General features: G+C 44.1%; 2 protein-coding genes across 3 annotated transcripts; both read left to right on the plus strand.

Annotated features, from left to right (window-relative positions):
* The first annotated feature begins 332 nt into the window (after window positions 1–332).
* On the plus strand, window positions 333–12236 carry TMEM171 (transmembrane protein 171). 2 transcript variants are annotated; one of them, XM_083817659.1, is made up of 7 exons: window positions 333–503; window positions 1283–1383; window positions 3281–3330; window positions 6723–6850; window positions 7338–8036; window positions 9357–9498; window positions 11904–12236. In XM_083817659.1, the coding sequence occupies exons 5-7, from the start codon at window positions 7409–7411 to the stop codon at window positions 12118–12120; spliced, it is 987 nt and encodes a 328-aa protein (XP_083673785.1). In that variant the 5' UTR covers window positions 333–503; window positions 1283–1383; window positions 3281–3330; window positions 6723–6850; window positions 7338–7408; the 3' UTR covers window positions 12121–12236. The 2 variants fall into 2 exon arrangements, with proteins under 2 accessions (XP_083673785.1, XP_083673784.1); XM_083817658.1 differs by lacking the exon at window positions 3281–3330 and having other exon boundaries at window positions 351–503.
* Window positions 12237–19209: 6973 nt separating this feature from the next.
* Window positions 19210–24565, plus strand: TMEM174 (transmembrane protein 174). The gene is made up of 2 exons (XM_083819009.1): window positions 19210–20914; window positions 21893–24565. Exons 1-2 carry the CDS (start codon window positions 20283–20285, stop codon window positions 21993–21995), a joined length of 735 nt encoding a protein of 244 aa, XP_083675135.1. The 5' UTR covers window positions 19210–20282; the 3' UTR covers window positions 21996–24565.
* The last annotated feature ends 204 nt before the right edge of the window (window positions 24566–24769 follow it).

A 24769-nucleotide genomic window follows, 5' to 3' on the forward strand; every position in this document is an offset into this window, starting at 1 on the left:
GCAGGGCTGTGAGGGGCGAGCGGCACCCGCACGGCGGCAGGCCGGCCGGCCGGCTCCCCTCACAGCCGGGCAGCAAACACACCGGCGGGCTGCGGCCGGTTTTGGGAAGCCCATCCCGGATGGATCCCCTCCGGCCGGCCTTCAGCCCCGGCGGTCACCTCACAGCCGCGGGGCGGCTGACATGGCGTCGCCTCCCGCCTCAGCCTCCTCACGCCCCGGAGCGCTGCCGGACGCCCCTCAGGGCTGACAGGAGAAGCCCAGGTCGACCGAGGGGCGTTGCCGGCCAGCGGGCGGGGCTCTCGGCACCGGGGGAGGCGGGGACGAGGAGGCGGTGCCGCCGCAGCAGCCACCAACAGCAGCACCACCGCCGCCGCGCCCCTGGCCCCTGGGCGGCTCGGCTCAGCCCTGCCCCGCGCCGCTGCCGCCCAGGTGCGCGGAGCCGGGCGCAGGTGCTTAAATAGCGGCGCTGGCTGAACCACGGCAGCTGTCCGCGGGCCGGCCAGGTAAGGGGCGCTGGGAAGGAAGGAAGGAGCGAAAGAAGGAGCGAGCGAGCGAGCTGCCGGCTCTGCCCCGCACCTGCCGCGCCGCCATGTCGGGGTGCTGCTGCCGAGAGAGCGAGCGGGAGGGCGCGAAGATGGCGGGTGGTCCCCGCGCTGAGGGGAGGGAGGGCTGGGGACGGTGCCGCGGGGCAGAGCGGCGGCTCCGGAGGAGGGTGTCGGAGGAGGTCTCGTTCTCCTGCTGACCTCCGTGGGGCGGGTGTGCGGGGTGTTGTGCCACCCGACAGCCGCCGGCTGTGCTGCTGTTGTCGGTGTGGGTCTGGCTCCCTTCGGGTGAGGGGTGGAGGCGATGGCTGGTCCTCTGCGCGTCGCTTTTGTAGGGCGGTGGTGTCCTGGAGTAACAGAGAGGCTCTTCTGCTGCTCCCTGGAGAGCCTGGGCCTGCCTGTCTCATGCAGGGACCTCTGGGCCTGCGGGAGGATGGGGAATTATTACATAGCCCTGTGCGAATTACGCTGCTGTCCGTGCTGGTGGCATGGGGTTGGTGAGGAGGCTTCTCCTGTGAGGACCAGCTCGCCCCGGGCAGGCTCGCTGCCACCTGGCTCTCGCTGCTACACGCACGAGCTGCGCTTTCAAGGCATCGTCCTGCCCCTCTGAGATCCTCTGTGGCTTGGAGGAGAGCCTGTCTGACAGGCTGGAGTACGAGGTGGGGTCTTTTGGTGGGATGGTGCTTTTCCTGAACGGAGTAGAGCTTAATTGCTTTGTCCATGTGTTGGTTGTCTTTTAGTGCCCAAGGGCAGCATCAAGAAACTCAGACAGGAAGGCTCTGGACAGCTTGTGGAGTCTTAGGTCGTCTCGATGGTCACAAGCGTATCGCCTCAAAGATCTGTAAGTCTCCTTGCCTGTGCCTTTTGTCACTCAATGTCGATCAGATCTGTGGGACAGATCCTCCCAGAACTTTACATAAACTGCTCTGCCTTGTGTTATGCGTCTGAAGAAAGTCACCTCTGGTTTTAATTGTGTGCTTGGGCCTCACCTCTATTTATTTTCTACCTAGTCTCCCTACTGGTGAGAAAACAAGAGCTGCTTTACCCCAGCTCCTGTGTGCTGTGAGTGTTCTGTGTAAAAAAGAATCCTACCTACCAGGAATCCTTCAGAGTTGTTGCTGAATATGGGTTTTATCCTCACTGTCTGCATGGCACCCAACCAGTCGTCTGCTGAACTGGTCTGCAAATGTCTGTTTGTGGCCATGCGCCCTTCTGGGATCCTTGCATCCAACCATGGCATCAGTGCAAGGACACCTCTACCAAAAAGGATCGGGGCCAGCTTCTATTCTAATCATTTTTCTCTGTAGCGCACAGGGATCGTAGCTGGCAGCTTCTTAAAGGAGTGTAGTTGTCTGGCACAGGATAGAATCCCTGACACTTTCTCAGTTTGTGGTGAGAAGGATCCCTGCTGCACACGTGCCTGGAGACTGTCAGGATTATCCTGTTTTCTGTAACTTCCTACTGCGGGTGTTTTCCAGCACTCTTCCAGACGCTTAGTCCTATCCCACCTTCAACACTCAGAACTAACAACGCAGTGTTACCCTTCTTATATTGTGAGCTGGTATAATCATTTTGTCAACTCATATTGGTAGAGTTTCTGTCTGTGACATCCACTGAATGCTTGGAGATTGTTTTGTGCATCTTTTAAATTCTGAAAATCCTTCTTCTTGGATGTCAGATGTTATGTGAGATGAGAACAACGTTGGGCACTAATTACTCTGCGTATATATGAGAGCAAATTGGTTAGATTAGCATCTGCAAACTTGCTAGTGCTGGTAGTGTTATTGTTGCTTGATAGTAGGAAACTGAAAGTACTATCAGGCTAATTGGCATTTGCCCTTACCTACACAAGTGATTAAAAATTGTGTTGGGGTGAGCGGGTGGTACATGGGGGGTGGAAAAATGTGGTAAACTCCAATTTACTTTAGGTTGACCAGCTGTGCTCACAGAAAGATAGTTCTGCTGACTGTCAAGAGTGCAGTTTGGGGGACATACTGTATGTAAATGGAGAAGTGAGTTATACAAGGAGTGAGAGGCAAAGGAAGAAGAAGGAGAGAGCCCTCTGGAGTTGTGACATGGAAGTTAAACTGAATAAAGTTGGGAGGTTTTCCCTCCAGTTAGTTTGTCCTATCAGGATTCATGGTTTTACTAGAAACCAGAAGGAAAAAACATAGAATGACAGTGGCGACTTTGCAGGAGGAGGTCAAAATTGGAATTAGGGGTGAAAACAGTTAAAAGGAAAATATCTGAAAGAGATGGCTTCTGAGTCCATTGGAAGTTGCTGTTGTGGACAACAGCTAAAAGGGTTAGATATTGTAGTTCTTAAATAATTGTATAAACTAGACCTGGTCATAGTATCATTAAGGTTGGGAAAGACTTACAAGATCATCTGGTCCAACCATCCCCCTACCCCAATATCACCCACTAAACCATGTCCCTAAGCACCAGGTCTGACCTTTCCTTGAACACCCCCAGGAACAGTGACTCCACCACCTCCCTGGGCAACCCATTCCAATGTCTGACTACTCTTTCTGAGAAGAAATGTCACCTAATTTCCAACCTAAATCTCTCCTGGTGCAACTTGAGGCCATTCCCTCTTGTCCGAAGAGCGTGGTCCTTGTGCATGAAAAGATTTGGGTGCATTTGCAAGTGAAATAGCAGAAATGGGGCCTACTCTGGGAGACATAAAACAGAGAGACAGAAGTGTTTTAATTCTTCCAATGTTTTTTTTCTTTTAGTCCTCAGTTCCTGAATTCATGACTGCATGAGGATATCAAATTTCATATGGGTAAGGGAGAGTAAGCTTATAGCCCTGGTGTTTGCAGTAGAAATCTTAGAAAACTTGAACTCTGAAGGGTCAAACAGAAAGCAACATGTCCCCTTTTTAGAATCAAAATTTGTATTTTTAAATTCTTTGACTCATCCATAATGTGAAAGTTGTATCACAAGCGTTACATGCAAAAATTACGTTATTTCCTGTTCTGTATACCTGTCATAGGCCAGACTTACAAGAGGATAAAGCACTATATCATTCAAGTTAAGCTCATAACCAGACTTCCTTTACAAGCCATGTTTCCAGTTTCTCCTTCCTTCATACTTAACTGTCTCTACACTGTTGAATTTTATGCCAGCAGTTTCTGACCTGTTATTTCATGTCTGCTTTCAAGCTAGGGGTAAATAGGAAGTGAAGACCTCCCTGTGTCAATATGATACCTAATCTTGTGGAAGTATTTCAAACACATAGTCAATATAAGCCTTGCTTCTGTCTTAAAGTACTTCTTGAAACACAAGAAATATGGCTTAATCTTTCATTGGGTTTACTATTAAAATTTGGTGGTAGCACAAATGAAAATTAGTCTGCCCTTGGATTTTGCAGCATAAAATCTGTGGCTTTCATCTTCAAAGCCACAACAGGCTGTTCTGAATGTTCCTTCTTTTGTGGCCTGAGAGAATTAAGAAAATATGCACATGCTTCATTTCTAATGTGTGTTTTAACTTAATCTCATAACAACAAGATTAGTGGAAGAGAAACAGGCACTGTGTTGGAGCAAAGAGAACAAACCTCTAGATTTTTCTTTTTAAAGACTAAACACTTGATTATTTTTTTTCCACTTCACATTGTTTCCTTTTGTTCTAATTTTCTTGTACTTATTTCCATATTTTCTTCCCTAAAGGGAATTGCAAAGAAAGCATTCAGACTTTTCTCTAATTATAGTGTATTGCTGTTGTAATGGTTAATGTGCCTCAACAGAAAAATATCTCAAGACAGTTGTGTCTAAAACTGGGCTTTGCGTGTTCTTGTATTTCAGAGGCCATTTACTCAGTTTAGTATCCTTGTAGGTCAATAACTCTGAACCAGCTCAAATCAATTATGAAAATGAGGAAAAATTCTAGTCATCAGGGAGTGTAGGTAGTTATTAGGGAAAAAAAAAAGGTAATTTAGGAAGGACCAGTGAAATTGAGGAAGGAGTGACCAACCTAATTATTTTCTCTGTTCGTAAACAGATCCTTCAAATTGACTCCAACTCATGCAGTATTAGAAGTATGCTTGGGTAAAGGTCTTCAGTTTGAAATCTATCAAGATTTCTTTATTCTTCTTTTCTTACCCTTACTGCCCCGCATAGCTGCTTTTTCCAAAGTGAAGTCATGAGTAACACTCCTATAATACTCAGTACTATCAAGGCATCAAAAGCAGTGTGGCCAGTAGGATGAGGGAGGTGAATTCTTCCCCTCTGCTCTCATGAGACCCCCACCTGGAGTCCTGCATTCACATCTGGGGCCCCCAGCACAGGGGGTGACACAGAAATATTAGAATGAGCCCAGAGGAAGGCTATGATGATCAAGGGGCTGGAGCACCTCTCCTATAAGGACAGACTGAGAGAGTTGGGGTTCTTCAGCCTGGAGAAGAGAAGGCTCCAGGGAGACCTTAGAGTGGCCTTTCAGTACCTAAAGGGGGCCTACAGGAAAGCTGGGAAGGGACTCTTTGTCAGGGAGTGTAGGGATATTACAAGGAGTAATGGCTTTAAACTAAAAGAGGTTAGATCTAGATTAGATATAAGGGGGAAATACTTTGAGAGTGGTGAGGCACTGGCACAGGCTGCCCAGAGAAGCTGTGGGTGCTCCATCCCTGGAGGTGTTCAAGGCCAGGCTGGATGGGGCTTTGGGCAATCTGGTCTGGTGGGAGGTGTCCCTGCCCATGGCAGGGGGTTGGATCTAGATGGTGTTTAAGGTCCCTTCCAACCCAAACCATTGTGATTCTATGATAAGGGAGCCCCCACTTGCAGTTTTTCAAACCATTCATAGTAAAGGGAAGTTATTCTCAGAATAGGGAAGAAATACTTAGCATAGCTTATGAATGAACTGACCAGAGTAATGGGCTTCATTGAGGCATGTCCCTTACTTACGCTGTTTGAGATAGCCAGTCAGGAGACTGTTTCCTGCAGTGGTCATCTTGCTGCTGTGGAACAGCCTGTTCCCTTGCCCTTCAGGTCTTGTGCTCACTGTGCCTTGTCACCAGCATGCTCTCTGCCTTCTCCCATGCTGCTAGAGGTCCTGTTTGATGTTCAGCAGATCTAGTAACTTCGTTTGTATATCTGTTCACCCCTTTCTTTAAGTGGGATTCTGCTCTTACAAGTCATTAAGTGACTCAATAGATTGCCTTATATTGCAGACAGATAATTAGATAATTATGTATTTGAGTGACTAGTGGGTTTTATGGTTATGTTTTGTTTTCATCCCAGTGGGGCATTGCAGTTACTGGGGAGTGACATGGAGCTTGTTGTGGCTGACACATGTTCAACAGTTTGCTTCCAGAAATCACAGAATATTTTGTTTTTCTTGTGGAATAGCTGTTGAGGCATATGTAAGGAGGAGTCAGTCTAACTTAACTTGTAGCTTCCAGTTGTCTCAGTTTGTAGCAGGGCACTAGAAACTGGTAGAGGAGATGCTGAAGGTTAACTGAAACAGCGAATTAAACCAGTTACCTGCTTCCATTTTTGACAAACTGCTCCAGTCTGATGTCCCTTGTGGTATTTCCAAGTCACAGACAAAGCCTGTCCTGGAAGACTACTGGTGCAGGGAAGAGAGCAGTGTTGAAACACTGCAGTATGGGCAGGATTAAGTACCTCCTGCTCTCCAAAGGAGACCGTTTTCTCATGGTGCCTCTGAACTTGCTATTTTCCAGTCTGAAATTCCCCTTGGTTTCAGGTTAGCTCTTGATAGATGGTAGCTGCTTGGACAGAGATCTCAGTGGTTGCAGCTATCAATCTGATCCCTATGTCAGAGCGGTACAAACTTCCCTGTTAGTAATGACATAAGTAAATTTTTTTCTAGAGCTCACTGGATGGCACTCTGTCCTAATTTTTAGTCAGGCTTTCCCTGCTCTGGTATGTCAACATCAGCAGATTTGTTGTCTGTATGCACAAAACTGTTACTGGCCTCAGCACTAACTTCTGTATTCTGGTTACTTCTGAATCTGAACTCCCACAGGCTGATAGGTCCAGAAGCCTTCTGGGAGCCACCTTTGTTATTTCTTTTTAAAGCTTTCTTGGAGTATAGACAAAGGATTCAGAAACAAGGAAAGCTGAAAGGAAGTGTGGGAGCGATACACGTACCAGCTCTGGTTATGGAATCAGTGAAACTTGAAGTACAATCTTTAACATGGCTTTTTTTCACTTTCAGAACGGAACCAAAAATCCTCTGTGTACTTGCTCTTGTGGTTATGTAGGACAGGAAGGTGACTTACGGAGAGAAACTGCAAAGTCTCGAGTGGCTGTGGAAAAAGAAACAAGATGTACATGCTTTAAAAGGTATGTATTAGAAGATTTACTCAGTTAAGAAAAAAAAAAGGCCAGTAGTCGTCTAAACTCAATTTCATTAAGGTTGTTTCTTTCAACACTTGCCACTTCCTACCATATGCTACAGAAGTTTCTCCTAGCTTTGTGTTCAGGGGGAAGTTAACCACACCTTGTTTCAAGTATTCATTCTTTGATATTAACGTCCCCTTAATCATAAGACTGTATTTCTAAAGAAACAGTTCATTAGTTGTACATCCACAATTGTGGGGTGTTACAGTTGTTTTCAGTGTAACTCTAAAGTAAGTTTTGACCTGTTGTGTGTATTCAATGGCAACAAACTTTATTAGGCCCTTTATTCCATGACAGCATTACTGCAAAACAGAAAATATACTAAAAGCATGCAATTCAAATAGGTTGAGTAGCAAATGTAGCAGTAAACATTATGTATCTAGTCCTGCTATTTTTTCTTCTTTTGATTTGTGTATTTTCATGTTTACAGATCAACTGTAGTTTTCTGTCACTGAATGCCAACAGGAAAAAGAAATATCTGCTTGAGGAGATTCTGTTGTAATGTATCCAGTGGCTGTTCCTGCACCAGGAGGTGAAGGAAATAATGGACAACATGAGAAACTTACTTTTTTCTTTTTTCTTTTTGGAGCAGTCTTTCTCTGTGCTGGATTTCTGCTCTCAGTCTTTATTCTACAATCATGCCCATATGAAACCTTTAGTGACTGTAATGGGGTTCTTAAGGCTTCTGGGCCTGTGCTGGCTGTAACTGGCTTAGTTTTTCTTTTATTGGCAAGATCAAGGGCCAGGCTGTATATAAGACAAAGACAATTGCAAAATGAGCAAGTATACAGCCTTGTTTTCTGTCGAGGGAGCTGTCAGTTTGCCCAGTTTCTCATCTTTGGATTCCTATTTTTGACGAGTGGAATGCTAATTAGTATCCTGGGCATTTGGGTTCCTGGCTGCAGCCCTGGTTGGCACACTGTACAGCTCAACCAGACTAGCAGTTCTGATGTGAATCTCCAGGGTTGTGGATTCCTGTCGCTTCAAATCGTGGGGCCTTTGATTGTGTTTACTGGGTTGTGTTTCTTTGTGATAGCTCATGTTAAAAAACAAAACTTCAATCTCAGCCAAGAATCTTTTGAAAATGAAGAACATCCTCAGAGCCCTGAATCTTTACAAGTTACAGTAGGTGGGTAAATGTGTGAACTTCTAATTTGAGCTCGTTTTCTTTCCACTAATGGTTTACTTATTTATGACTATTACTTGTTTGGGCTATAGGCATGTTGTTTCTGTTATGTCCAAACAGACAAAGTGGAGTCTTAGAGTTTAAGTTGCTATGTCTTTTGTTTTCTGTACAATCACTTCAGTTACCTTTTTCACAAGGAGAAAACCTCCTTTGGCATTAAAAGCAGCACCTGATTGTCTATGCAAAAGAAACCACATAGGCTGGCACAAATGAATCTAATCTCACTTCCTTTCCCAAAGAGTGTAGCTGAGAGTGTAAATCACAGGTCTAATGACTTCTGTGACTATATTTGAGACTCATTTTAGCCTGGAGATCTGAACCCCCTAAGCAGGAGAGTGATTCATAAGTCTTGTATTGTATTTCCCTGAATAATGGCCAGATCTTGCAATTAATCTCTGACTGATGAAAGGTGCTTCTGTTAATTGCAGAATATACCGTGTTTAATTAGTTTATTAGGAGGAAATGCTGTCCTGAGTATCACCCTGCTTTTAAAACCCCATGAATACATTGTATACATAGGTTATTCTGATAACTCTGTAGTTCTCAGGAAGGATTAATGGATTAATCATAGTATTGCTCAACTGTAGTCTGACAGGACTTGAGGTCCATTATGCACAACTTATTGTATTAAAAAAAGAATCCTCAAATATGAAATTGGTAGATATGCTACACAGTACATTTAATACTGACTTACTTATCTGTAGCTTTGTGGTACTTGTGTTAATAGTGTGCCTGAGTAACTTGGTAGGGAAACTGTCAAGGCACTCAAAATCCACATGAAGTAGTAATCAGAATCATTCATGACTTGAATGCTTTTCTTATAGCAGTGAAATAGATATGGGCAGATTCATAAAACTTCTGTTTTAGATACATGAGAAAAAACTGAATGCTTGTCTACCCTTAAATTGAGTCAATGATAACTGTGGGCTTTGTACTTCCAGTTTCTGAAGATAGCCAACAGTAAAGACGTTTATCTCATAGCTAGAAAACCACCCAGTGGAATTTTCTAAATGAATTCTTCCATCTATGAATATGCTATGTCTTCAATTGGAAACAGTATTATCCCAAAATGTAACTCCAATGTATTTCTGCAGCTCAGAATGTAACAATCTATATGTAGTGTCACTGCACTCTACATTAAAAGGTAGACAAGTAAAAATACTGTAATTTCAAAGACAGGAAATGTTCTAGGATACATCTAGAGGGAAAAAAAAAAAGGATGCTTATTTTTTCAGAGACAGTAATTTGGTATTTTTTCCCTAGGTGATGCAATAATGGTATTCCCACCACCTCCACCACCTTATTTTTCTGACCCTATGTCACCGACTGTGACACACTGTCTTACATCAAGTGGCTTGCCTGCAAGTGAAAATCCTCCACCATACCACTCTATCTTCAGCGATGGGTAAGACTGTTTTCTTGTCTGTTTTTGGAAATGACATTTCTCAAGGTGTTCAACACGTTCTTAAATAACTGTAAATTAACTCTCTCTGCTAGGCACTATAAAGTTTTCTACTCTGCTTAACTTATTTCAGATACCTTATTTACTGGCACAGAAATATCCTACTATAAAAGAGGAATTGGGAGTCACACTACCAAGTATATTCCATAAGGGTTAATTTTTTTAAGTTTATTAATGAAACGAACTTGTGACAAAATCTTAAATCAGTGGCCTTATTTAGCTATTGCTAGATCAGATTTCTTCCATAAACAGTCCAAGAGAAGGTGACCCTGCCAGACATTAGGAAGCCTCTGTAGAACCAGTGTGATGAACACTTCATGACTCCCGTCCAGAGGTCCCATGACCTTGGGAGTGCCACTTGCATGTGTACTGTGCTCCCTGTGACTCTTAGTTCACTGCCTTGTGGAAAGGCCCTTGCTGGTCTGCCCTGTTCCTGCTGTGACAGCGTGGTGAGACAGAAGGATACCTTGATACCGTGGAAGAAGAGCAGGAGACTACAGGGAGCTTTAAAGCAAGGCTGCAATGCCAACTTCATAACAAGGTGTTGTACCTTCCCCATGTAGCTACTCCTCTATGCCCTGAGTAGAGCGTGATTTGCTAGATGCTGCCACCACCAGGCTTAGGTAGCAAGAATAGTTGGCTGATTGAAGAGTCTCCTGCATTATACACGTTTTCAGGGACATCTCCCCCTGTGGCTTAGAAGCAGTGGGTTGCTATCAAGGGTGAAAGAGGTTACTGTAAGGCCACATACCAGGAGCCTCGACTAGGTCTGGCCAAAAGCTAGATACCATATACCCAACTTATTCTCAGGCCCTTAATGATCCAGGACTGAGGAGGTTTTACCCTTTGGAGGGGCCAATGAGTTTGGTTTTAATCTGTGGGTCAGTAGCTTGAGTGAGGCTTGTTCAATGGGATGACTCTAGTCTACAAGACTATGCCCAATATGAAGCACCATCACTGCAGGAGTCCCTGTCTGCCTAGCTCTGTCCACATGGTTGTAGTTGTTGAGTGATTGCTCTACCAGCTTTCCACTGTACTCCAGATTTCTCTGCTCACATGATGTGGTGAGTTCCATGACCAGCTGTATTAGCTGTGTGTCTGATATCAATTCTACATCAAAATTCTTCTATCTTCCCCTGAAGCAAGCAAGCACAAACCCTTTTCATGTCCAAAGACCTAAGTGCCACAGAGGAGGAGGAGGCTTGTGTTAGAATGGTGCTTACTTCTTCCTGCTTATCACACTGTGAAATTGTGTCAGTGGCTTCTTTCTCCTCTAAACATACATATTCAATGGACAAGAGGGAATGGCCTCAAGTTGCACCAGGGGAGGTTTAGGTTGGAAATTCTGAGACATTTCTTCTCAGAAAGAGCAGTCAGGCATTGGAACGGGTTGCCCAGGGAGGTGGTGGAGTCACCGTCCCTGGGTTGTGTAAGGAAAGGTTGGATGTGGTTTAGTGGATGCTATTGGTGATAGCGGGACAGTTGTACAAGATGATCTTGGATGTCTTTCTCAACCTTGATGATTCTATGAATGCTGTTACTGGAGATGAGGTGACTATGCTCAGCGTTCCCGCACCACATGCGGAATTGGTGGGGATACAGATGTACGCACAAGTACAAGTTGGCTCTGGGAGTAAGGCGTAAAGAATGAGGAGTTCTTCCCTTTTCTTGGGAAGCAGCTGAAGCAATATGCTGAGGGCCACCTCCAGGGTGAGATGAGCAGCGTACTAGAACAGTGTGGGTGCAACCAATTGGCATCTAGCTGTGACGGTTAGAGGAAAGCAGTGACTACTTGACTGCTCTCCTTGACTTTCACAGAACTTAGTAGTCTGGTGTACAGTTGCTTCTGTTTCTCTGGCTCCGAGCAGGAGTGCTACTCCTTATGTCTTAACAGGTTGCTGGAAGACTTATAAAAATTCAAGTTTCCTTTCATTTAAGGTCTCAAACTGCTAGAGATTGCTATTTTAGTGATGCAACTCTAAGTCTAGTAACAGTCTTTCGTAAAAGAAGAGGAGAATAGACTGATAGACTGCAGAAAGGAAGATACATTAGGAGCAAAGGATCAAAAGATTTAGTAAGATTGCCCTGCCAAAACCAGCTAATACCCGTAAGCCAGGCTGTGATGTGAATTAGAAAGGAGCTTGTTTGCCCTTCCATCTGAAGTAATAGAATTTTTGAGTCATAATGTAGCAGCACATTGAGTGAAATCCTAATGCCTATATAAGTTCTTTGCTTCAGGGGTTTTTAGGGAGTGTGCATACATGTATGTTCATGTAAGTCAAGAGTAATTTCACTTTTCACTTGGTATAGAGAAATGAGCTATATTAATATGCTGTTTTGTTTTACAGAGCACAGCTTGCAGATGATGATAGAACAGTTGCTGCTAGAGACTATGAAGCTATATGTACAATTTCTGGATGCAGTTCACCTTCAGATATCTTACCAATGCTGTCTCTCTCCTCTGAATCACCTCCAGAATATGAAGAAAATGTATTAGTAACAAGTAATGAATATTCTCTATCATCTTCATCTGTTTCCTTAGCCACATCGTACACCAGCTCATAGAGGACTGTCAGCTAGATTTCATTTTTAGATGAAATTGTACACTCAGATTTGTGACTTTTGACTCAGATTTATGACTTTATGACTATTTACATTTTCTAATAAAAGCAGTAATAGTGGCTCGGTCTGATCTTTTCATTAACAAGAACAAATGATGAGTTTCTGTTCCAAGAAATGCAAGATAATGCTGGTCTTCTGAATGAATATTATGAAGTGATTTAGTTTACTGCAAGAATAGAATGATAAATGTTCATCTTGTTATGCTACAGCTTCGGTTTCTATATTTAGTTCTTTCTATAATGGAGGCAGTAAGTAGAGACAAACTTCTTTTAATTACATCTGTTTGGAGCGTCAAAGAAGAAATCATTGAGAAATACTTTTATTTCTATTTTTGTGTAACTTTTGCGGAAAATACTTCCTTGCAGTCACTAACTTTGTTTTCTGAGAGCATCGCCCATAGGAGTCTTTAAGATGGGGAGCTAATACATTATAGAGAACTTAAGTGGTTACTTTTTCATCTGCCTAGTAACAAGCCCTACACAGTTTAATTTAGACCCTCTCTGGTCCTTATGTAAGTATAATCCCCCTGAAAATCAGTTTTTAGCCAGCAGTTAAGAGCCCTGAGGCAAGACTGAGGATAGTTAATAAGCTGTCAGTTTAACTGTGGTAATGACTGACTTCAGGGGGATTATACCACTATTAAATGTCATCATTTATGGTTTATACAAGTAGTACTGATTAACTTTGTGAGAGTGAGTATTTTCCAGGAGCAGGCATTATTTACCAGCTAATGTGAGAGATGCTGTTTCATGGAAATGCATAGAGCATGTCTTTAACTGACACAGCTCTTTCCTGACCTTTCAGAAATGCAGCCTTGCAGCCCTCTTTTAGCTCATCTGTCTGTAATTGAAATGTTTGCTTGTAGGAGATGATAATTCACAATGGAGTTGCTTCTGACCTTTGTGTTTTGACTTGACATGAAACCTGTTGTAACCTTTCAGTTTGAGAAAAAGAGACCTGAAATGGAAGGTGCCAGTGTTTCTTTTTGGGCTCCACTCAGTGTGGTGTAGTGGTTTTTCCCTGGCTGGGCAGCTGAACTACACCACAACTGCTCTTTCATTCTCTCTCCTAAAAGGAAAAGGGGGAGAAAATACAATGGAAATGGCTCAGGCCTTGACATAAGGATAGGGAACGTCACTCATCAATTATCATCATGGGCAAAAGGGGTTCTGCAGAGGGAGATGAATACAATGTATTGCCTATCACTAGTAGACTAGAACAGTGTGAAACTAAATGCAAACTACAACCACCTCTTCAGCAACCTTCTTCTACCCCCTGTCCTCAAGCAGTGTAGATGAATGAGGGCTGTGGTCAGTCCCTGAAACTTCATCTCCGCCACTCCCTCACCGTCCCTCTCTGCCCCTGCTCCCCGTGGGGTCCCTCCCACGGGATGCCGTCCTTCCCGAACCGAGCCCGCAGGGGCTGCCCACAGGCAGCAGCTCTCCAAGAACTGCTCCCACACGGCTCCGTACCACGGGGTCCATCCCCCAGGAGCAAACTGCTCCAGCACGGGTCCCCCACGGGCGGCAGCTCCCCCCAGACCCCCTGCTCCTGCGTGGGCTCCTCTCCACGGGCTGCAGCTCCGGCCCGGGGCCTGCTCCTGCGGGGGCTCTCCATGGGCCGCAGCCTCCTCCAGGCCACATCCACCTGCTCCACCGGGGGCTCCTCCACGGGCTGCAGCGTGGAGATCTGCTCCGTGTGGGACCCGTGGGCTGCAGGGGGACAGCCTGCTCCACCAGGGGCCTCTCCACAGGCCGCAGGGGAACTGCTGCTGCCTGCCTGGAGCACCTCCTGCCCTCCTGCTGCACTCACCTGGGGGGCTGCAGGGCTGCTTCTCGTTCCTCTCTCCCAGCTGCTGTAGCACACCATTTTTCCCTTCCTTAAATCTGCTCTCCCAAAGGCCCAACCAGCGCTGCTCCCTGGCTTAGCTCTGGCCAGTGGTGGGTCCCTTTTGGAGCTGTCTGGAGCTGGCTCTGGTTTGACATGGGGCAACTGCAGGTCTCTGCTCACAGAGGCCACCCCTGCAGTCCCCTTCCTACCAAAACCTTGCCACGTAAACCCTATACATGTGGTAAACTTTACCAGTGTTAAAACATCTTGCAAGAGTGGTCTCTGTCTTGTTCAGCTGAGTCCCTAAACACTTGCGTGCTGTGGGACCCCAACCAAACAGGATTTGTTTTCTACCCTGATGAATTTCAGGGAACCTGAGTGTAACAGAATGCTAAGCTTTGAATTAAGCACTCAAGTTCCCTCCTGTGCCTAGGGAAAGGCAATTGCCTTGTATTTCCTATGACCATGCAGAGCTCTCACCAGCAGAGTACTTCAGGGAGATATTTAGTAACTCCTACATTTGGCCATTTATTTCCACCTTTGTGTCATCATTCTGTGTCATGCTGGGGCAGCAATTTTTGCAGCAAAACACACACACACACAAAAAAAAAAAAAAATGACGTTGGGGAGGTACATTTAGCCAGCAACAGAGCTGAAAACCAGCCAGTGAGGGAGGTGTACTTAGCCAGTGACAGAGCTAAGGGAGTTATACATGCAGAGTAATGACCAAGCACAGCACAGAGAGAGTTTTAATATGTGGACCTTGGTTACACTGGTATGACTCAGCCATGGGACATGTCCACGTGAAGAAGGGGAGCCACAAAGCCAGCAGGTTTTTTTGTTCTTTCCTCCTTCCCTCAATTTTTTTAAAGTAGTGAGTTTTTAAAGGACACTGTTCCTCAAATGCCTTCTATAATCCAAGCTATCATCTAATGTCTTACTGTTTGTTTGTTTGTTTTTTAATTGTGTTTCTAGCCTGTTTCTTAACAGTGGTGCCCACTGCCCTGTGTGACTTGTGCATACAAAATCCTGTGTGTGTCAAAGGAGCTTGTCTCTGGGTCTGTCATGATGTTATATAGTGAGTACAGAAGATGAGGTATTTTACCTTAAAAATCATGTGCAAACAAAGGCCCATGTTGGCTTTTTCCTGTTGTTTGAATTACAAATGAATACTCACTCATTTCCTTAGAAGGTTAAAAATCAAAGAGTGATTAATCTAAACAGACATAAATCTTTAATATATCTTTTTTTTTTTTTCTTTAAAAGATACAGGCGACATCTGATTGCTAACTGTAGTTACTAGCCTTTTGTGCTCTCTACAACTTGCTCAATCAGTTTTTCCCTAGATGTATCCAAGAGACCACGTACATCAAGTAAATTATGTTAACCCTGAACTGAAACATAATCTTCCTTCAAGGTTATTGTGTTTTGATCTTCTACTGTAGATCCTGTGTGGATCACTTTATTTGTAAAAAGCACACCTTGTGGAAAGCTGTTGGCCTGGCTCTTCAGCGTCAGCTGAATCCACCTTGAATTTCTTGGGAGGGGTAGGTTTACTTACCTTTTAAAATGAAGCTTGTAAACAGAATTTCCTTGTGTATCATCTTGAAAAGATGCCTAGTGAATAGTTCATCTTGCAGCTGTGCAAGCACCTTCTATTTTTGGCTTGGATTGTCATTCCTTTAAAATTCACTCCATAACTTGCTCAACACTGACAGCTAACCACGCCAGGGTAAGAGTATTTGCTTACTGTGTTGTCAAAATCCATTTCAGCAAGGTCAGAAAACGTGAGTAAAACGCTGGCAGATCTTCATCTACCACTGATGGCTACCACTGCATGAACAGCATTTGTGGGAGTAATTTTTGATGGGGGGAGTAGAAGTGAAATGCCTATATTATGAAGGAAGCAACACCTTGTAAAACTATAAAAGTAGCTTAAAACAATACTGAATAGCATTTTTATTGAGGAAGTGACATACTTTACTATCACGCTAATGGTGTTATAACCCCGTTTCTGCCCTAAGGTTAGCTTAAGTGCTTGACATACAAATGCTAGGGAGCAAATCAAGTTGGTTACTGATTCACACTTACTTAAACAGGCAAAGTGGGAGGTAAGGACTGATTATCCTCTTGTAAGTGAAGATCTGTCTTCATTGATGTTTGCATTGACATTGCCCAGCTTCTAACTTGAACACAACAATGCTTTGGATATGAGAAATATTCATAAATACATAAAGGGATACCTTTTCTCTAGGAGAAGTCTTTCTTCCTGCATCACCAGCAGCTAGATAAATTGAAAACTCTTATGTGAAAAAATGAAATTACACAGATTTTTCAAATGATGCTTCTTTTAGGATAGCTGCACTTGCTGGAGTGCATCCAGCTCAACCTTGTACTTCATTATGCCTAGCACTGTATTCCACTACCCCTTTTCCATCCTGTCTCCTAAGAGTCACAGCCTATGGGGCATTTCTGTGTCCAGGCAGACATTTCTGCCAATACCTCCATGTCTCTGCAGCTAATGTGTCAGCCTTGATCTAGATCTGTGCTCCTTCCTCTGCCATACATGCATCTATCTCTATAGTTATGTATGGAAATACCTTTGATTCGGTTGGCCTGCTGGCAAGACAACATTCCCTGGGAGCGTATAACACCACCCTGTATCTAGATACTGCTGTGGGCAGCTGGCTGAACTGGATCCTTTCTGCATGTTTATGCTCTGAGGCTGGTATTGAAGCAGTACATCGCCACAGGGGTTGAGGTTAATTCATGGTTAGGTGCTAGTCTAACGCACATAATTCGTGTTTTTCTCTAAAGATGTCAAGTATAGTCTCCTTTCTCTAGGAAAAGGGTCTCTCTGGGTCAAATCATTGACTCCTCGATCTCCCTGTAATTGAAAATCTCATTATGGAGTTATATTTTATACCTTCTCTTCTAAAAGCTTATCAGTGTGCAGTACCACAGTATAACTTGGTTTTATTTTTTATGGCACCTTTTGGATGTTCTATGGCTAAACATCTGGTTCTATTACAGGCATGTAAGAAATAAAACCTTAGTATGACAGAGTGATAATGTGAACAACCTAGTAAGAACTGAGAGCAGATGAAGAGGAGAAAGGAAGGATTAAGTGAAGACCCATCAGTGTTTGTTAGGATGACTCTTGAAACTGGTTAGAGAACTGAGACGGTACAGAGCACTACAGAAAACCTGCTTCCAACAGCAAGCATTGCAGGATAAGACTTGTATTCATGACAGAAAATTATGCAGAGGAACAGAAAATAAAGCAGTGCTTGGATTCAGGTGTAAGGTCCCTGAAGCAGACCAGAGCAGTACTGTAGTGAGACCTGAAAATTACCTGTTTTGAAAAAAGATCCTGAAACAAACAGGGGAGTCACTTGAAGATAGTGGGGATGTAGTCTCCAATTTATCTGTCTGACAAAACTGATACCAGTACTCTGCGTGACACTGTTCTGAAATAAAACGAGAAAGATTTTGGAAATTTCATTCAGTTCCACTTCCTGGGTTTAACAAGACCGTTTTCATTCATTTAGCAGTTACTCCAGGTAAAAGGGGTGCATTTAGTAAATCACCATCTGCGAGTTCCCAGAACATCCACTTACTTGGCAAAGGAAAGTATTGGCCTTATAAAATCAATGTGATCTGGTAATCTCTTAAGACCTTGACAGCTGCCTGAATACAGCATTGGCACTCTCTGGGAAAATAATGGGAGAAACATGGGGAGGGTTAGAGAAAATTATACCTTACAGGTAAAAAGGGGGCTATTTACAGGGAAAGGTATAATTTTAATTTAGATCTTGCTGTACCAAACATCACATTTCTGAAGTTCAAGTGACAAGCAGTCTTAGAAGAAACCACCTGCACTCTCCAGCTCCACTGTGCACTTGCTCAGTGACCAATAAGGCACGTCCTAGGCCAGAGACAAGGAAAGTAACCCACGGGATGGTGCAACACCTGACCTGGAAATCTCTGATTCCAGCCAGCATCTAAGGACTGCTGCACGGAGTGAGGAAGAGCTCTGGCACAGAGGTGTTGCAAATAACAGTTGCAGAGCTCTTTAGTGGCTGTGAGTAGAAAGGTGATATTACTTCTCTGTATACCATTAGTTAGGCAGTGAATGTGATATATGACTGCTTTAAAGAGGATGTTGGAAAGCCTGGGAGATTCAGCAAACAGAGACTGGAATGATTCACAGCGTGGAAAAATCTGACTTGCAGAAAGCAGCAACAGAAGTTCATTCCAGTTATTTTACCAAATATAAGTTTAAAAATTATTTATTTTGTGGTGTTCTAATTACCACATTAGCCAATTTGGCTACAATTACCAATTTTACCTTATCTAATGTTTCAGCACTTCTAACTGAGCTGGAGCAATACAAAGCCACTACACTGCAATCCCTAGACTTTGCTCAGGTGGTGCATGGGGTTCTGACAAGACTTGGTGCTGGGGGCAGGGCTGATCTTCAGTGCATTTGTCTGAAAATTTGTTGGCACCCTCAGTAACAGAAGAGCCATGATACTGACTTTGTAAACCTCACTGACTTTTTTTTTTAATAGTCCAGCATTAATGTTCTGCAAGATCTGTCTGCTGACAAATAAGAAGAGAAAGACACATCTGCAAACATATTCAGCATCAGTTCTGAGAGCACCGATTTTGGTGAGCAGCCACGTTCAGAACTGATATGAATGCACAATAGGCTAAGGGCACTTTCATCAGTTTTGAAGATGCAGTCTGAAAGAAGGTGAGTTTTCTAGTTCTAGAGTTATTTTTATTTTATAAATCTCAGGATAAGCTTGCTTCCCCAAAGCTGCTGGTAGCAGGAAATAGCATTATATGTTCTACCTCCTGAGGAGTAATCTCTGTACTGCATGTGCTCCCCTGCTATGCTAATCAAAACAGATTGAGTAGTGGAAGATTTTTCCTCCGTAAGGAATTGCACAAAGATGTTCTACTGGAGCACTCCAAGAGCAATTACTTTACTCTGAAACCACGAGGAAACAGAAATCTCAACATTCAATTAATCTGTCTTTTTAATATTTCAGATACAAATAAGCAATGCTGGTGTATCCTTGCTTAAGACTTGATCCTGCTGTGGTGTTTACTTCAACAGGAGAAGGGTGGGACACTCTTCTGCCCATAGATCAGGTACGTGCAGAGTATGAACCAGCTGCTGCCAGGACAATGGTTAATCCTGACATTAATGCAATGCCAGTTTCAACTGTGGAGCCCCAGGATTTCAGGAACAAAAGTGTGTTCTACTAGCCACACAGTACTGTCAGAAGGGAATTCCAACAAAACATTCAATTTTGGTGCAAATGTAACATTCCAGGTACTTGTGAATACACAACTTACCTTAGAGGACGAGATCCCTTGCTCTACCATGTTCCAGGAGACATTTTCTCATCCCTGCAGCTGTGCACCATTCAGTGTGGGGGGGATTTACTCAGCCTAAACTCTGAGGAAGGGGTGGCAATCCCTCAACAACAAAAAAAAATGTCTACAGTTAAGGGGAAATTATAGAGTAATTATTCTACCTTCAAACAGCTGAAAATGCTTTGTCTGGCTGGAAGTAACTGCTCTCCCATAGCCAGCAGTTCTCTCAGGCTGCTCAGCACTCACCGCCCTGCTCCCCCTTACCCTCCCACTACTCCCTCTTGGCACGCCATCAGAAAGCTTTCTTTGATATTTGTGTAAACCACAGAAGGTCTGGCCTGCAGAATCAGCTGCAGCAGGGGTCTGGACGCGTCTACAAAGGTCACTGACAGCGGTGGCCGTGTATTTCCCTGCAGACCCGGGTTACTGGAGTGGTGGCCCAAGGCGAGGGAGCGAGTCCTCGCAGTGCTGTTGGCCGAATGTGTGCTGTCCATATGTTGGATGCATCAGCTGGGGGGGGGGGTGAGAGAAGCCGTGGGGACCTCAGCTTCCTTTCTCTCCCATCTGGCAAGGGCACAGTGAGGAAGGATCAGTGGGTGCCAAATTAAAGAAGGGGATAAACAAAGGGATTAGTAGCCACGCAAGGGTGAAGCTGTTTCGGAAGCAATGGTGGTAATTCAAGAAGTCTTTAGTGGTCACTTCAGGCTTCAGTTCTCAGACCTTTATTCTTCTAAGCAAAGTTTATTCCTTCACATGATGGACTCTGTTAACCATACACGCACAATGTTCTTGTATAATTAACCCGAACCTTCGACTTTAAATGCTCTGCAAAGTCCTTTACAAACCCCCTTTCTCTTGAGAAAGGAGATACGTGATATTTGGTAATGGAGCAGAACAATAGCAATGTAGAAGATTTCTCCTTGAACGTGTTTTCTGTCGCTCCTTACCAGACAAACAGGTCTGATGTCCTGGTGTCAGATGGAGACAAAGCTGGTGCCACTTTGCTTTTCTCAGGTGTGTTTTTGGGACTGGTGGGGATCACTTTCACCGTGATGGGATGGATAAAATATGATGGCATTACTCACCTGGAGTGGACCCAGTTACTAGGGCCTATTCTGCTGTCTGTCGGCGTGACTTTTATCCTGATTGCTGTCTGCAAGTTTAACATGCTTACGTGCAAGCCCTGCAAAGAAAGAGAGGAAAACACATCAGACATCGACCAGGCCACAGGCGGACAGTCCTTCGTGTTCACCGGGATTAACCAGCCCATAACTTTTCATGGTGCTACCGTGGTGCAGTACATCCCCCCGCCTTACCCATCGCAGGAAGGCATCGCTGTGAATCCAGGATACCTGCACCCCGTGCTCGGCTGCTGTGGTGCTGCTCCCTCCAGTGCCTCCCCGATCCCCAGCCCAGGCTCTGCTCACTTCTGCCCAGCCTACCCTCTGGACAACCCAGCTTTTACTGGAGACGAGAGCTACACCAGTTTTCTTGCAGAGAATACAAGGAACCAAAGGTATGTCTTCTGAATTTTCCTGGTACGGTTGAACAGAGATTTCTGAGAATTAAAGTGCTGAGTATGATTTCAAAGGAAAGAAAAGCTACTCCAGTGTGTTGTCCTTCAGACTTTTTTTTTTTTTTTTTAATTTCCCCTTGGTTAGAAATATTTGTTGAGTAAATGTCATAGAGACTTTTTTTTTTCTGGAAAACACTATTTTCAAATAGAATTCACTTATGAATCCTTTTAATTTTTAATCTACTGAATCTCTTGTTATTTTCAAAGATATTAGTACATATGCTCCTGTACATGTGCTTTTTTGTTTATATGTGTATTTTTAATGCTGATTTACTGCCTTCAGAAGATTGTTATTCTATGTCCACTCAAACAGAGTCACAATACAAGAGTGAATGCACAAACAGCATTTTCACAACTATGAAAGAGTCAGTTCAGTACCAGATGTTCTCCCTGCTCATTGCGGCTGGTCACAGTACACTCTGCCACTCTAGCAATCTTCCAACCTTTATTCTTTTCCTACTTCTGAGGTACAAACAAGATCACAGGTATTACAGAGCAGTGGGAAACTACTTTAATCAGACATAAAATAATTATATACAGACTGTTAAGGGAAAGTATTCTAATTACAGGATTTACTCAGAATTATACCCTGCCTAGAAATTAAGTCATTCAGTTCCTTTATCAAAGTCTATTTGCAAAACTGCTGACTGGCCCATCATTCTCAGCACCACGTGCAACAGGCAGAGAAAACATGAAAACAAAGGTCACCTCTTGACATTTTTACACTCCACAAATAATACAGCAAATAGCTGAATTACAGTAAAACTTCATCTTGTAGCATTTTCTCAAGCAAAACTCCCACTGAAGTCAAGAAGTACTTTGTCCAGATAAGGCTGACAGGACACTGAATTGAGGTTACTTGTATGCTTTTGTGTTTGCTAAATACTTTTTTGTGCCTCATCTTCTTCCAATTTTCAGGTCCGAGGACAGTGCTGGTGAGCCAGAAGAACTGCTGGAAGACTACACCTGTGAAGACTTGTCACCTCCTCGTTACGAGGAAATTTACCCACTGTCTTCGTAAAGTAACCATGGACAACTGCACTTCCAAGAGACGTCAGATTTATAATCCCCAAGAATCTTTTCTTTAGCACTTGCATGATAAGCAAGTGTAAGCAAAATCTCGGTACTGAGCTGTGGTTCAGTATTGCTGAAGGTATTTAACCGACCCCTTCTTCTTCCTCTTCAAGCTATTTTCTTCCTTGCTATGCAGCCTAAATAGCAAAACTATTAGACTGAAAGATTTAAATCCGTGCTAGGGTTCCCCAACAAGGAGTCTGAATTTCAGACTTGCTGAAAACAATGCAAACAATGAATGCACAAGATGTTTGTGGAAGGTCATGATTGCTCCTGGACCTTCAGCATCATTAGAATACACTTGATTTATTTTTGATGTATTCTGCCTCTTGATTCCTTTGAAATCTTCAAAAATGTCCAAATGCCTGATCCACAAAAGTGCCTATAATGTCTTAATTCAGCCTGATTCCTTAGACTAGCTCACTCACTTATAAGTCCAGTCCACATGTTCAATCTCCTCTGCTTGGTTCACCTGTACGAGCCAGTCCTGTAGGCATTTTCCAAGTACCCTGCTTGAATCAGAGCACCCTGGAAGAGAGAAAATACAAACAGTGCACTATGCCTATTTTTACACAGACCTCTAAGAGACCCTGCCTGCATTGGATTCAGTTCCATTCCCTGCCTGATGGAGCACAAAGCACCGTCTCCCACCGAGAGTCCTAATAATTAATTGGTTAACACCACAAAAGAAAATGGCACTTTTCTGAAGCCTTGACACTGGTGTGTGGTCCTACCAGTTTTTAAGGTTTTTTAGCTATGACCTGCTGCACCCTCATTCTGCAGGAGAGCTGTAATGGGACACCTTCTGCACCTCCTGAGCTCTCTTCTTTCTTCATTGCGGGTCTTAGGCACACAACTCGGGCTGTAGGTTCTCCCAGAGCATCAAGGCAACTACCTGCCATAGTGGACTTTCTTCATCGAGTTCAACTTGCAACACCAACATGGTTCTAGACGTTGTATCCACAAATGGATTTACAACAATATCTGACAAGGAATGGAGGTGCATAACCTCCAAAATCAGTGTGGAGGTCCTCAAAATCTTTGTTCAGGAACTGTCTAAACCACAGGGCAATGGCCAGTAAATGCCATGAGTCATTCTGTTTTTATTTTGTATTTCCACACATGCTTCAAGTTCTGCTCTTGTGTGTGCCCAGACGTGCCCCAGTGCAGCTGGACAAGTCAAAATCTATCTACCTTGTGCAGGAGCCCAACAGGTTTGCCAATCTCTCTTGAAGGGCTCAATCCAAAAGCTTTTCTCAGCCCACACACGTTAGAGCAGGCAGAACACAACGTGCTGCTAGGGGGGAATGGTCAGAGTCCAAGGCAACAAAGTGGTGTGAGTGCAGGCCGGTCTCCTGGTCTTGTAGCGCCTCTGAAAGCAGGAATTGGGTTTTGGATGCTTTCTCTTGCTTGAAACAAAACTGTTGCAGGTCCTGCCTGCTGTCATCAGTCTGTGAGGACTTCTGGGGCCTGGAGGAGCACAGGCAGGTGGTACCTGGCTCTGCATCTGGAAGGCACAGAGTGCCCCTGCAGCCTCGCTGGTGATCATGAGATGTAGCTCAGGATGGAGAGGTACATCCAGAGTGTTGTCCCTCTCCAGATGCACACCAACCTCCCTGTCCTGCCTATTTAGAGCATGCCAAGAAACGAAGCCTTTTTGGAGGGGTGCAAGAGACAATCAGCTGCAAAAGTGTTGTTCTCTGTGGTGCTGGAAATGGCACCGAGGGGTCACATTTGGGACACAGTATTTAAGCTGACTCAAAGCTGGATTAGCAACAGCAGCAGCAGCTTCCGGACAGTCACTGCAGTGTGCGAGGTTTTTCTCACTGGGGAAATATGGGACGGGTTGACTTTCAGCAGTGCTCAACCTGGTGCCAGCAGGTAGCACGCGTAGCTGGAGAAAGGCCAGCACTCCGCGCGATCTCTGCGGGACTGAGCGAGAGCACAGGAGGACTAAAAATAAGCGCAAGGCTCCCCTGTGGGAATCTCTTGCTCCTCTTCCAGAGTGTGCATGGAGGTGAACCCGGCCTCCGCAGCAGGCAGCTGGAAGGCCCCGGGTCCCCGTGGGCAGACGCCTGCACTTAGCACGCAGTTCTGCTGACCCCGGCAGGCACTGCGGGAGCATGGAGGTCAGGCGTGATGAATCCGATTGCAGGATCAGGATCAAAATTTCTGCCTGGCCCCCCTCCCCACAGCAAGAAAATGCCTTCTGTCAGAAACCACATACCTTTTTCTGTTGCCTTTTTTTTTTTTTTCCCCAAATACATGACATAAGCATGTTTCATGGGGTAATCATGGTTTTATTTTCATGACATCTAATTGCACTGTCAGAGTAAATATGGGAAATCCAGGTTGCCCTGTGGACTCCATATTGGTTTTAAAGTTTACTTTTATAGACACTAAGCATGTTGAAGGAGTCCTGAGTTTCTTTCTTTTTCTTTTTTTCTTTTTTTTTTTTTGAGAGAAAGCTAAATAAATAAATTTTAATAGCTATGTATTAAAATAATCTTGACCCATCAGATGATTTCTGTCTGGATTATGTTAGTGTGTTTTACTGCTGCATAGTTATTTGAGAAACTCCATTCTGATGATATTTCCTTGCTGTTCTGATTGCTAACTTACTGTATTTTATTTTAAGAATAGGGCAATCTCCATGAAGGCTTTTCTTCTTCCTTTTCTTTCCACCCTCTAATTTCATCCTTTTTCCTATTTTAACTTTTT

This window comes from Anser anser (genome assembly GCF_964211835.1).
Source record: "Anser anser genome assembly, chromosome: Z".
Classification (NCBI taxonomy): domain Eukaryota; kingdom Metazoa; phylum Chordata; class Aves; order Anseriformes; family Anatidae; genus Anser; species Anser anser.

What these genes read in the sequence shown, in the direction of transcription:
- TMEM174 (XM_083819009.1), top strand. Translation starts at nt 20,283, where the DNA reads ATGGAGCAGAACAATAGCAATGTAGAAGATTTCTCCTTGAACGTGTTT. An exon ending in GAGAATACAAGGAACCAAAG is followed by an intron (nt 20,915 to 21,892) that starts GTATGTCTTCTG and finishes TCCAATTTTCAG; the next exon opens with GTCCGAGGACAGTGCTGGTG.
- TMEM171 (XM_083817659.1), top strand. Translation starts at nt 7,409, where the DNA reads ATGTATCCAGTGGCTGTTCCTGCACCAGGAGGTGAAGGAAATAATGGA. An exon ending in ATCTTTACAAGTTACAGTAG is followed by an intron (nt 8,037 to 9,356) that starts GTGGGTAAATGT and finishes TTTTTTCCCTAG; the next exon opens with GTGATGCAATAATGGTATTC. An exon ending in CACTCTATCTTCAGCGATGG is followed by an intron (nt 9,499 to 11,903) that starts GTAAGACTGTTT and finishes TTTGTTTTACAG; the next exon opens with AGCACAGCTTGCAGATGATG.